We start from the raw sequence: 11,390 nt of genomic DNA, 5'->3' as shown, positions 1-11,390 counted from the left end.
CAATGACGTCATCCCGCCGCGACCGGGGCCGTGCCTGCCGGGAAGGAGGAGGCGGCGGGGCCGGGCCAGGCGTGCGGGGCCGGGCTGTGTGCGGGGCCAGGCCAGGCGTGCGGGGCGTCCGCGCCGGGTAAGCACGTGGAGAGGGCACATCTGCTGCCTCCGCGGCCAGGCGTTTTGGGTTAATTGTCGGTCTCCTGGGGCCACGCGTGTGTTAGGTGTGGGTGGGACTTGGAATCACGGAATGGGTTGGAAGGGACCTTAAAGATCATCCTGTTCCAACCCCCCTGCACGGGCAGGGACACCTCCCACCAGCCCAGGTTGCTCCAAGCCCCATCCAACCTGCCCTTCAACACTGCCAGGGATGGGGCAGCCACAGCTTCCCTGGGCAGCCTGGGCCAGGCTCTCACCACCCTCACAGGAAATAATTTCTATAATACTCAGTGCCCTATTGCAGTGCTGTTGTGATAAGAAGCACATTAATATTATTTAACCTTTCTCAGCCTATCCATGACCAGAGGGAGACCTGGAGCATCTGGGGTTGCTGTTCACACTGGATTGGGGTGGGCAAATGTAGCCCCTTTGTTTTCCAGGATGCCCTGGGCTTGGCACTTACACTGAGCTGCAAACAGGACTCCCTCAGGGAAGCCAGGAAGCTCCTGCAGCCCCCTGGATGGGGGTCCTTGGGCAAGGAAGGAGTTCTGGGGCAGTGTCACCTGATATCTGGATCAGGTACTGGGGGAACATGAACTCACATCTGCTTTACTGCAGGCCCAGGAGATGCTGCCAAGTGCTGGTGTCTATTACTTCCCATGGGAGATCAACAGCTCAGTGCCAGAGGGGAAGGCTCTGAGGACATTTGGCAGGTGAGGAGGGTACCCCAGTCTCCTTGCAGGCCTGGCCTTTCTGTCACTGGCTGACTGCCTCCCATTTTTGCAAGTGTTGGAACAATTGCACTGCTGAACTTCCCACATGGATCATTCCCAGGTTATGCTGCTACGACCTGGCCCAGTCCACAGCTCTTCTGACTGCTCAGCACAGCTCAGGCCAGTACCAGGTCTGTGTTGACACCAAGTTTGTGGAACCATTCCAAGCCCAGCTGGGATCTCGCTACATGGTCCTGGGAGAGGCTGAACATAGGGAAGGTAAATGCTCCAGGATCCAGTGCTGTTTGCTGAGGTCCATGCTTCATCAGCTCCTTCCCAGCTCCCTGGGTGCATGTCACACTGTCACTGGGGTCAGCCTCGGCCAAGGCAGGCTCATCTCAGGTGGCTGCCTCATGTAACACAAGCCTGTGATTAGGGGCAGGAGCAGCCCAGCCTGGCCATGAGAAGAGCCACGCTTATCTTGGTGAAAACCTGCTGCTCTGGCACAGGTTTTGTTAGAAACAAGAAGAGCCTCAGCAGCATCACTGTGAAACCTGTGCCAAAGCCTTCTGGCACCCTTGCCAGCCACCACATCATCTTCGCTCCAAATGTGGCTGAGTGCAGCAGTACCTCATTGTGAGCTGGCTGGGTTGGTCTTTGCCATCCTTGAAAGGCTCTAATTATACCCTTGCCCTCAGACACGGGGCCTGAGGAATGCAGGCAGGCTCTGTCACGCAGGGCACCCTGTTGTCCTTTCCTGGCATGCTCTGAGTGTTCCTCCAGCTGCACAGTGGGGAGTTGATCTGGGCTGGGCCCTGGGGTTGTGAAGCAAATCCCACGTGTCATCTGGGCCACACTTGGTAACAAGCATTCATGTTTGTGCCCTTGAAATCCTCGGTGGCACGTGGAAAGCCACACTGCATGTGGCAGCTGGTGAGTGGCCTGCCAAGCCACTGCTACACAATTGCCTTAGAAAGACACGTTGTTTTGGTCATCAGGGCTCAGGAGTGAGTTGGCTCCGTTTTGCAGGGGTGAAAGGGGAGCAAGCTGAGATTGGTGACTGTGTCACCGAAGTCAGGCCCCTTTGTGCAGCCTGGTGTTAGCATTTGAATGCCACTGAGGAACTGTCTGTTCTAGTCAGCATTGAGCCTCTTCTAAGTCCAGTTTTGGTCTGTCCTCTTCTTGTCTCCACAGAGGCATTCAGAACTAAGCCTTGACCCATCCCTGATGCTTTTTGGACAGGGAAAACCCAACTTCAGCCAGCCACGAAGTAGACAGATGCTGCATGGCAGGCACAGGCACTGACTTGGCTCGTTGTCCTCCAGTGCAAGGAGAGAGCAGTGTCAGTCACTGGCATTTTGTAGCCAACAGGGCAGAGGGAAAACATGTCACTGACTTAACCTGCTCCCAGGCTCCCATTAGTGGAGACACATGGCAGGTCTGGTCTCCTGCAAGGTCTCAGGCTATGGTTATTTGGCCAGCTGGAGCCATATGCTGCCTGAGGAAACCTCTGTTTGCCTCTGAGCTGCTCCGTCTATTTTTCTTTCTACAGAAGCTTCCTGTTTGTATTCCCAGGTGAGGGTCTGGTGGTAAAGGCACGAATATTGACCTGCGTGGAAGGGATGAATGTGCCCTTGCTGGAACAAGCCATACAGGAGCAGAGAAAATACTTCAACGAGAGACAGGAGCAGATGGGAAACAGAATGTCCTGACAGCAGCTCTGAGACACTCATCCTTGCACTGCCGTTTGCAACAAGCATGTTAGAAGTAAATTTAGAGGGTGGGCTTGCAACATTCTGGTTTTTGCCATGGCAAAAGGGAAGCACTTGAGGTCTGTGAGTCAGTATGTGACTGTGGGTTGTCCACTCATGCCAGCTGTCATCACTGAAAATAGCTCTGGAAAGCAGGTTTGTTGTTTGTTTAAAAGGGTGGTTAAGGAAAGGCAGCACTTAAGTTATATGGGTCCTTTTGTGATGCAAGGCTTGGAGGTGGCAGGAAAAAGAGAAGTCTTTGAATCTCAAGTTGAGCAGCTCACACCCACTGCCACAGCACAGTGGGTCACCAGGCTGTTGGCAGATGGGAGGTAAAGGGCATGAGCACAAGGTTGCTTGGTCCCGTGTGGCTGCAGGTCCTCGAGTGCCTTCGTTTTGGTTATCGTGCCTCAGTTGCCACACAGGAGAATTCCTGGCAAAACGCTCACATTTCTGGACTGAACAACAAAGAAACAAGAACCAAGAGTCACTATTTTCAGTAGCACCTGCTTCTTTGGGTTTTCAGGAGTGTCCAAGGGGGAAAATTACTTCAGTTCTAAAATATTAAGAGTGCCCTGAGAAGCACCACTTGACTTTCTTCCTTGACTCAATTTTCAGATACTTCCAATCACTATTTTTTTAACCCTCTAAAGGTTATGATTTATATTTTCCTGAATAAAGATGAAAAGAGAAGGCAGCCTGTCTTGTTTTGATTAAAAACCTCTTTATTGCAGGGCAAATGCATTAGGCCTTGCAGAAACCCCATGGATGACGTAAGAAAATTTAGGCATACGCAATTTTCCCCTTTCTCCTGAGTACTGGGTGTGTGAGGAAGTGCTTGGCTTTGAAAAAGTTGCAAAACTAGGGAGATGAAGTTACATAAAAACCACTCTGGTTTAAGCACATGGTGCCCAAGCCCACCTAGCAGAATTAAACCATCAAAGAGAGAAAATCGCTGCTGAGAGATGAGAAGAAAATGTTTGTGCAACAAAGAGAAGACTGTCCTGTGCCATAGGAATTCCCAGACCCAGAGTGGGTTGGGACTGTGGTTTGCAGGGGAATTCAGACACCTGCAGCCTTTCCTGCTTCTTGCTCAGATGCTCTAGTGAAATGTTCAGACAGTAAGAACTGAAGCCCTACAGCAGATCAAAATGCAGCAGGTATTGGCAAAGCTGCAGGCTTGATTCAAGGGCCTGAGATGGCTCAGTAATTACAGTGCTTGCTAGAATCTTTAATCATAGTTTAGCCAGTTGTTTTCCTTCACGCAGTTAAGGAGATCCAAAAGCCCTGCCTCAGCACACTCTCACTCCAGCCCAAGTCCAAAAACAATCTGAAGAGGCAAGATTTTAACCTGGTTTTGTAAGAGACAATTGGGAATCTGCTGTGATGTGTTTATGTTTACACCTCATCTCTGCCCTCCCACCTGGGTCTCTCTGCTGAAATAGCCACGTTTGCCAGAGAGCTGGGAATAGCCAAGATGCCAGGACTGGGAATATCCAAAATACCAGGTTTCTACAAGTGTTACGAAAAAAAAAAATCTCATGAACTCAACCAGCCCAGAAGAGGCTGCAAATTTGGCAGTTACTCCCAAGTGGAGACGTGAGTGCAAACTCAACTTTCACAAGCCAGCAAAGAACCCACACAGGAGTTTGCTGTGGGTGTGTGAATCCCTCTCCAGCCACAGAGCAACCTTGCTTTGGCTCTTTTAAATTGGCAGGATTTTGAGCTAGTGGCTCAGCAATGGGATAAATCTGCCCTTTTTAGGTCACCTAAATGTTGTGGTGTGTGCTGCAGACCCATGCAGCCACTGGGCTGCTGTGTCCTGCTGTGCTTACCCAAATACATGGAGTCCCCAGGCCCTCCAGAGGACAGTCCCTGTGGCTCTACCTTTGCTGGAGCCATGATGCATAATATCTTTTCAATGTTCCATCAACTGTCAAGTCAATGATTAATCCCACCACAAGGACATCTTCCGAAAGGTTGACCAAACGGCACAGCCCATGGTGGGGAGGTTCGAGGGACAATTGTGCAAGATTAAAAAAAAAAAAAACAAAAAAAACCCCAAAAAATACATTTCTGTTGCTTTTCAGCTAAGCGTGTCCCAGGAAACCCGAATTACACACCACATCCCCTTGACGCCAGGAGCTGTATGAAGGCAGCTGCAAAACTTCCCTTAGCCTTGTGCTGCCTTTCCTGCAAGCCCAAAGAATAGAATCATATAATCATTAAGGTTGGAAAAGAAATTAAAGATGATCAAGTCCAACCCTCAGCCCTACACCCCTGTGACTACCAAGCCAGCTGCTGAAGCCCCACATCTACCTGTTGTTTGAACACCTCCAGGGATGGTGCCTCCACCACCTCCCTGGCAGCCTGTTCCAATCTCTCACCACTCTTTCTGTGAAGAAATGTTTCCTAATATCCAATCTGAACCTCCCCTGGTGCAACTTGACCCCATTTCCTCTTGTCCTGTTGCTCATCACCAGGGAGAAGAGCCCAACACCCGCCTCCCCACAACCTCCTCTCAGGTGGTTGTAGAGAGCAATGAGGTCTCCCCTCAGCCTCCCCTTCTCCAGGCTGAACAGCCCCAGCTCCCTCAGCCTCTCCTCACAAGACCTGTTCTCCAGACCCCTCATCAGCCTCGTTGCCCTTCTCTGCCCCCTCTCCAGCCCCTCCACGTGCTTCCTCTGCTGCGGCGCCCAAACCCGCTGCTCCAGCTGCGGCCTCGCCAAGGCCGAGGCACCTCTTTATACCCCTTTTTCTCTGTGTTTTGCTGCAGCCAACACCCTGCACGCCCCCGGCGGCGCCCACCCAGCCTGGTGCAGCTGGAGCACAGCGTCTGGGTCTGCTCAGACGGGCCCGGACACGACCCACCCTCGCGGCACCAAAGGGCCCCAACAGCCCTGCCGGCAGCTGCCCCGCTTCAAGGCAGGTCCCTGTGCTGGCAGAGCAGCAAAGGGGGTCCCAGACCCCAAAAAGCAGCTCGGGGGACACACAGGGAGAGAGTAAATACCTTCAGCACGTTTGTTTGGGGGGGTTGTTTGTTTTCCCCTCTCTTCCTCCTCAGGCAGCGGTGCCAGCCGCTCCCACCGCCAGGCTGAGGCGGCACCATGGACACCTTCAGGGAGACCTTTCACAAGGTGGAGAAGATTGGAGAGGGCACCTACGGCGAGGTGTACAAGGCTCGCAACAAGCACACCGGGCAGCTGGTGGCTCTCAAGAAGATTTGCTTGGACGCGTGAGTGGGGCAGAGCCCTGGCCCTGGGGCCTGCCGTGGCCGGGCCCGGCCCGGCGCCATGAGGGAAGGAAGTTGCCACCGTTCTGTGAGGTGGCCTCTCCCTCAGAGATGTGGTGCCTGGTGAGGCTCAGCCTCCCAGCAGGGCCAACTTTGACCCCTCCAGGATGAGGGCTGAACAACTAAAAGCTTGTTGTTGTTCCCCTGGAGCAGCCCTAGGCTGTCCTCCCTGATGAGGGGTGTCAGCGTGGACCAGGGGCCGTGGTGACGGGACGGCACCCCATGGCAGCCCCTCAGGACAGGGGCAAAGAGCTTTCATCTGCCCCCACCTCTGAGAAGCAAAACATTGCCTCTCCAAATGCGGCCCTGGGTGCTCCCAAACAAGCTCTACCCTGCAGCTTGCCAAGTCTAGATCATCCCCCTCCCTCTCCTTCCCTATGGCTCCATTTCCCCCTGCCTCTCCCCAGCCTGGCCCACCTACAGCTCCATCTCAAACCCAAGGCACCCGGTGTGAGAGACCCTCCCCATGGCAGGCAATGGGGTACGGGGAAAGGGAGGAGAGGGAGAAGGGGCACAGGACCCCAAGGGGCTGTGGGATCCCACTGGGGGATGGGGTGTTTTACATCCTGTCTGTGCTGCAGGGAGATGGAGGGTGTCCCCAGCACTGCCCTCCGAGAAATCTCACTGCTGAGGGAACTGAAGCACCCCAACGTTGTCAGGTAAGACCTGGATGAACTCTCCCCAGTAGCACATTGACAAGCTCCTGCTTATCTCCATAGCAAGCTCTGGGTACAGCCAGCAAGAGGGGCCTCCCAGTCCTTCCCCAATTAAACGGAAAGGAGCAAAATAAACAGGAAAATGCAGGAATCACTTGCCTTGTTTGCAGCAATAGCCCGCAGCGCTGCCACTTCACTCCAGCAACACAGGCTGGTCCAAGCTGCTGCTGCCCCACACTACATGCTGCTTTTATACCTGCTTCTCTCTGCTTCAAAGGACTCACAGAGCAGAGCCACCTGTGGGAGGAGGGATTGTTTGGGTTCCTTTGGGCAAAGGTCTGGAAAAGGTCTTCCCACACATTCTGTAAGAGACTAGCACTCCTGCATAGCACAGATTCCCAGCCAAAGGTACTGAAGAGAGCACTTGCACTTTTCCAGGCTCCTGGATGTCATACACGGCCAGAAGAAGCTCTATATGGTGTTTGAGTATCTGAATCAGGACCTGAGGAAGCACATGGACTCATACCAAACCGGAGAGCTTCCTTTAAACTTGGTCAAGGTACAGTGTGGAAGAAACGCTTATTAGCGTTTCTCAAGGCAGGGCAGGGAGTGTGTGTCCTTGCTGCCTTCTGCTGGGCAGAGCCAGCACTGCTCCTACCCAGACTGAGTAGTGTCCTGTAAGCCTGGTTGTTTCCTTATCCTAAGTTCTTTTTTCCCCCTTCAGGTCTGTAAAATGATCCAAAGTGTGTTGGTTCCCAGGATCCAGCCTTTGAACTGGACTCATGGTGGCCTTGTCTGAAATCTCTTCTCTCCTTAGAACTACCTGTTGCAGCTGCTGCAGGGCGTGAGCTTCTGCCACTCGCACAGCGTCATCCACAGGGACTTGAAGCCACAGAACCTGCTCATTGATGAAGCAGGAACACTCAAGCTGGCTGATTTTGGGCTGGCAAGAACTTTCGGGGTCCCCCTGCGCACATACACTCACGAGGTACTGTTGAGACTCCTGCCACCTAAGACTGAGGTACACAGTCCATAGTGGGTGACCAAAGGCAGCACCACAAGTTACTCATCCATAGCTGAGGCCCAAACATGTGCTCTTCACCTGGTCCACAGCTCAGGGGTCCCCTCATGTCCCCACAAAGTGTGCTGACTGCTTCTACCCTAGCCTGCCTGCAAGCAGGGCTCCCACCTTCTCTGCAAACCATGCATGGATTTGTCCCAGAGTGTCCTAATGAAGAATGATCTGTTAGTGCCACTTCTGCTGTCACTGAGGTGTCTGTTAATTCAGCTGGGCACGCTCTCATTCGTAGAGCTGCTGCATTACAGCTGAGAGGATTCCAGGCCTCTAGTTTCACCCAGGGAAATGAGACAAAGCTTGTTTGTTGCTTCTTTACCAGGTGGTGACTCTGTGGTACCGAGCCCCTGAAATACTGCTGGGATGCAAATACTATTCCACTGCTGTGGACATCTGGAGCATTGGCTGCATCTTTGCGGAAATGGTACAACGGGTTGAAATAGTCTCTTGAGTGAGCAGGGAGGAGGCAGCTGCCACAGGAAAGGGGGAGGGAGGGACAAGGCACAAAACTTAAACAGTTATCCCTCCCTTCTTCCCGAGACCAAATTAATTTGTTCCCCATTTCTCTCCCTCCTTCCCCGCAGCGCCACAGGGGGATGGGGTTTGGAGTCAGTTTGCAGGCTGGTGGTTCCTGCTGCTCCTTCCTCCTCAGGAAGTCCTTCCCTGCTTCCCCACGGGGTCTCTCCCATGGGAGAGAGTCCTGCAGGAATTTCTCCTTCATGAGTCCTTCCCACCAGGTCTGGAGCTGCTCCAGCCTGGGCTTCCCACAGAGTCACGGCTGCTTTGGGAACAAACTCCCCTGGCACTGGGGGCTTCCACACCTGCATCATCCAAGTCCACTGGCCAAGTTCACCCCTCCTGGCACCTTCAGGGAATGTCCCACCACATTCCTCCATTAATGCAGGGGCACAGCTGCCCTCTCGCCATAGGCTGCAGGGAAACTTCTGCTTGGGCACCTTCTTCCCCTTCTTCCTCATAAACCAGGATCTTCACCTCAGCTCTGCCTTTCACCTCTCCAGCACAGCTCTTCTTTTCCTCCCCCAGTGCCCCACTGCTGGGATCTTAGATCTGTTCTTCGTATGTTAATGGACAGAGGCACTTCTATTGTCTCTCTCTAATGGCTCCTTGGCTGGTTTTGGAGCAGGGGGAGCTTCTCAGCTTCTTACCAGAGCCACTCCTGGGGTCCTTCCCCCACTACCAAAAATCCCACCAAACCAAACCAGCACAGACTATGATCCCTGTCCTTGTGGAAGGGGTAACTCCAGTCTTGTTGCTGCAGCATTTTGGTCCTGGGAGGAGATGACTCTCTTGCAGATGTCCCTGCTAGTGGGCTGCAGAGAACTATCACTTCATGACACAGCAGAGTGGATCTCCTAGGGGTTCATACTGTGCTTTGAAGAGCTCTTGTTGTCTCTGCAGTGTAGCAGCATTATCCCCAGCTCCCAAAGCTCCTGAGCTGCAGAGCAGCAGAGGCTGGACAAGGAGGTGGGGCAGGAGCTACCCTGGCAAGAGGGTGTGTTAGGAAACTCGAGGCAAAATGGGTTAGGGGACTGGCTGAGACAGGATAGCCTCAGGGGAGCAGGGATCCATGGAGGGACCTGGAGACAGACTGACAAGACACCCATGACATTCACAACCATTGCCTAGCAGACTTGCTGCACTGTAACTGCTCTGGGCTGGGCAAATGTCTGCATCTTCTGGGACATAGGCTTGCTTACAGCAGGAAATAGGGCACACAGCTGATGGAAAGGTGGGAACTGGCTTTTTTTTCCCCCCACCAGGTGACCAGGAAGGTCCTGTTTCCAGGGGACTGTGAGATCGATCAGCTCTTCCGGATCTTTCGCACCCTGGGCACTCCCACCGAGGTGACCTGGCCTGGGGTGACCCAGCTGCCTGACTACAAGAAGGAATTTCCCCAGTGGGCAGGGAGGGAGATGAAGGACATTGTTCCCAACTTAGATCGAGATGGTAGAGACTTACTGGAGGTGAGTGAGGGCTCAGAACAAGTCCCAGGGACAGAGAGGACTTTTTCAAACTGGGCAAAGAATAGGGATATTTGGGCCTGATCTACCCAGAAGTGCAGTAGCTGATCTGGCTGTAATGCTCACCTCTGCCATTGCAGAAACATCAAATCACAGAAGCACAGAATTGTCATGGTTGGAAAGTACCTCTGAGACCATCAAGTCCAACCATCAAGACAAAAAAAAAACCCTAAAAAACCACAAACAATCATACAGGCTTCACCAAAAAACCCCCACAAAAACCCCCACAACCTCAGCCACTAGAGCATGCTCTGAAGTGCCACATCTACATGTTCCTTGAATACATCCAAGGATGGTGACTCAAGCACCTCCCTGGCCAGGCTGTTCCAGAGCCTGACCACCCCTTCAGTATAGAAACACTTCCTAATATCCAACCTGAACCTCTCGCCACAACTTCTGGCCATTTCCTCTGGTCCTGTTGTTACTTACTTGGGAGAAAAAGCTAACACCCATCTCCCTACAGCTACCTGAAAGGAGGTTGTAGAGAGCAATGAGGTCTCCCCTCAGCCTCCTCCTGGCTCTGACACGAGGCAGTCAGGGCAGGTTCCCCTAGGAAACCACTGCACTGAGGGTCAAGGAACCCCTGTAGTGTGATCCTCATGGGAACTTCAGCCTTGGCTTAATCCTGAAGCCCAGAGAGGGGAAAAGGCAGGACCAACATCTGCATCCGTGCCAAGCTGTGTGCAGGTACAATGCATCACTGGATTTTTTAAAAGCCTAAATCCACTGGGTTTTCTCTTGGCAGCAATTGCTCTTGTACGACCCCAGCAGGCGCATCTCAGCCAAGGCAGCCCTGGGTCACAGGTGCTTCAGGAGAAGCCCTCAGAACCACGAAGAGCAACGCGTGCTGCAGAGATGCTGCCGATGAGAAGGCACAGTATTCCCCGGGCACTTGCACCGGTGGAGTAGTTTTCGCTGTTCAAATGTCTGCAGAATTGTTGCTGACTTCGGGGGTGGTTTTGACATCTCTTTCTGTTTGTTTGTTTGTTTCTTTCTTTCTTTCAACATGGAAAAATAAAATAAAGGCTTGTCATTTTCTCAGAAGCCTCAGTGTTTATTGTTTGGTGTGGGCCATGGGGGTAGTGACATGGGACAGTCCAACTGGTCCTTTCTTCCACAGAGCTCTTCTGCCTTCATCATCTCCTGGAGTTTTTCTTGTACCCTTTCCTCTATCCCATGGCCTCTGAACAGTAACACCCAGCTCACAGGGGCACATTTGCAGGGCATGGATGAATTCTGCTCTGGGAATCATTTCCCTGCCTCTGCATACATGTTTTAAAGTCAACTCATTCTGTACAGACAATCATTAAATGGTTTGGGTTGGAAGGGACCTTAAAGACCACCTAGATCCAAGCCCCCTGCCATGGGCAGAGACACCTCCCACCAGCCCAGGTTGCTCCAAGCCCCATCCAACCTGCCCTTCAACACTGCCAGGGATGGGGCAGCCACAGCTTCCTCTGGCAACCTGCTTCAAAGTCTCACCACCCTCACAGTGAATAATTCTTCCCTGATGTCTAACCTAAACCTCCAGTTTAAAGCCATGACCCCTCATCCCATCACTCCCTGCCCTTGTAAAAAGTCCCTCCCCAGCTTTTCTGTAGCCCCTTCAGGTACTGGAAGGTGCTCTACATTCTCCCTGGAGCCTTCTCTTCAGGCTGAACAACCCCAGCTTTCTCAGCTCTAACTAGCCAGGTGAACCAGCCAAGTATGG

At 52.8% G+C, this 11,390-nt stretch overlaps 2 protein-coding genes across 2 annotated transcripts; both read left to right on the top strand.

The window, feature by feature from the left end:
- The first annotated feature begins 56 nt into the window (after nt 1–56).
- TEN1 (TEN1 subunit of CST complex) lies at nt 57–3,311 on the top strand. Its single transcript, XM_051634588.1, has 4 exons — nt 57–127; nt 769–863; nt 985–1,142; nt 2,439–3,311. The coding sequence occupies exons 2-4, from the start codon at nt 778–780 to the stop codon at nt 2,573–2,575; spliced, it is 381 nt and encodes a 126-aa protein (XP_051490548.1). The 5' UTR covers nt 57–127; nt 769–777; the 3' UTR covers nt 2,576–3,311.
- Nucleotides 3,312–5,721: 2,410 nt separating this feature from the next.
- Nucleotides 5,722–10,547, top strand: CDK3 (cyclin dependent kinase 3). Its single transcript, XM_051634844.1, has 7 exons — nt 5,722–5,849; nt 6,488–6,565; nt 7,001–7,121; nt 7,380–7,550; nt 7,960–8,061; nt 9,419–9,622; nt 10,425–10,547. The coding sequence occupies exons 1-7, from the start codon at nt 5,722–5,724 to the stop codon at nt 10,545–10,547; spliced, it is 927 nt and encodes a 308-aa protein (XP_051490804.1).
- Nucleotides 10,548–11,390: the final 843 nt, after the last annotated feature.

Source organism: Apus apus, chromosome 17 (genome assembly GCF_020740795.1).
Source record: "Apus apus isolate bApuApu2 chromosome 17, bApuApu2.pri.cur, whole genome shotgun sequence".
NCBI lineage: Eukaryota > Metazoa > Chordata > Aves > Apodiformes > Apodidae > Apus > Apus apus.
The sequence above is the reverse complement of the archived record's forward strand: the minus strand, read 5'-3'. Positions and strand labels throughout refer to the sequence as shown.

What these genes read in the sequence shown, in the direction of transcription:
- CDK3 (XM_051634844.1), top strand. Translation starts at nt 5,722, where the DNA reads ATGGACACCTTCAGGGAGACCTTTCACAAGGTGGAGAAGATTGGAGAG. An exon ending in AAGAAGATTTGCTTGGACGC is followed by an intron (nt 5,850 to 6,487) that starts GTGAGTGGGGCA and finishes TCTGTGCTGCAG; the next exon opens with GGAGATGGAGGGTGTCCCCA. An exon ending in ATGGTAGAGACTTACTGGAG is followed by an intron (nt 9,623 to 10,424) that starts GTGAGTGAGGGC and finishes TTCTCTTGGCAG; the next exon opens with CAATTGCTCTTGTACGACCC.
- TEN1 (XM_051634588.1), top strand. Translation starts at nt 778, where the DNA reads ATGCTGCCAAGTGCTGGTGTCTATTACTTCCCATGGGAGATCAACAGC. An exon ending in GCTCTGAGGACATTTGGCAG is followed by an intron (nt 864 to 984) that starts GTGAGGAGGGTA and finishes GATCATTCCCAG; the next exon opens with GTTATGCTGCTACGACCTGG. An exon ending in AGAGGCTGAACATAGGGAAG is followed by an intron (nt 1,143 to 2,438) that starts GTAAATGCTCCA and finishes TTGTATTCCCAG; the next exon opens with GTGAGGGTCTGGTGGTAAAG.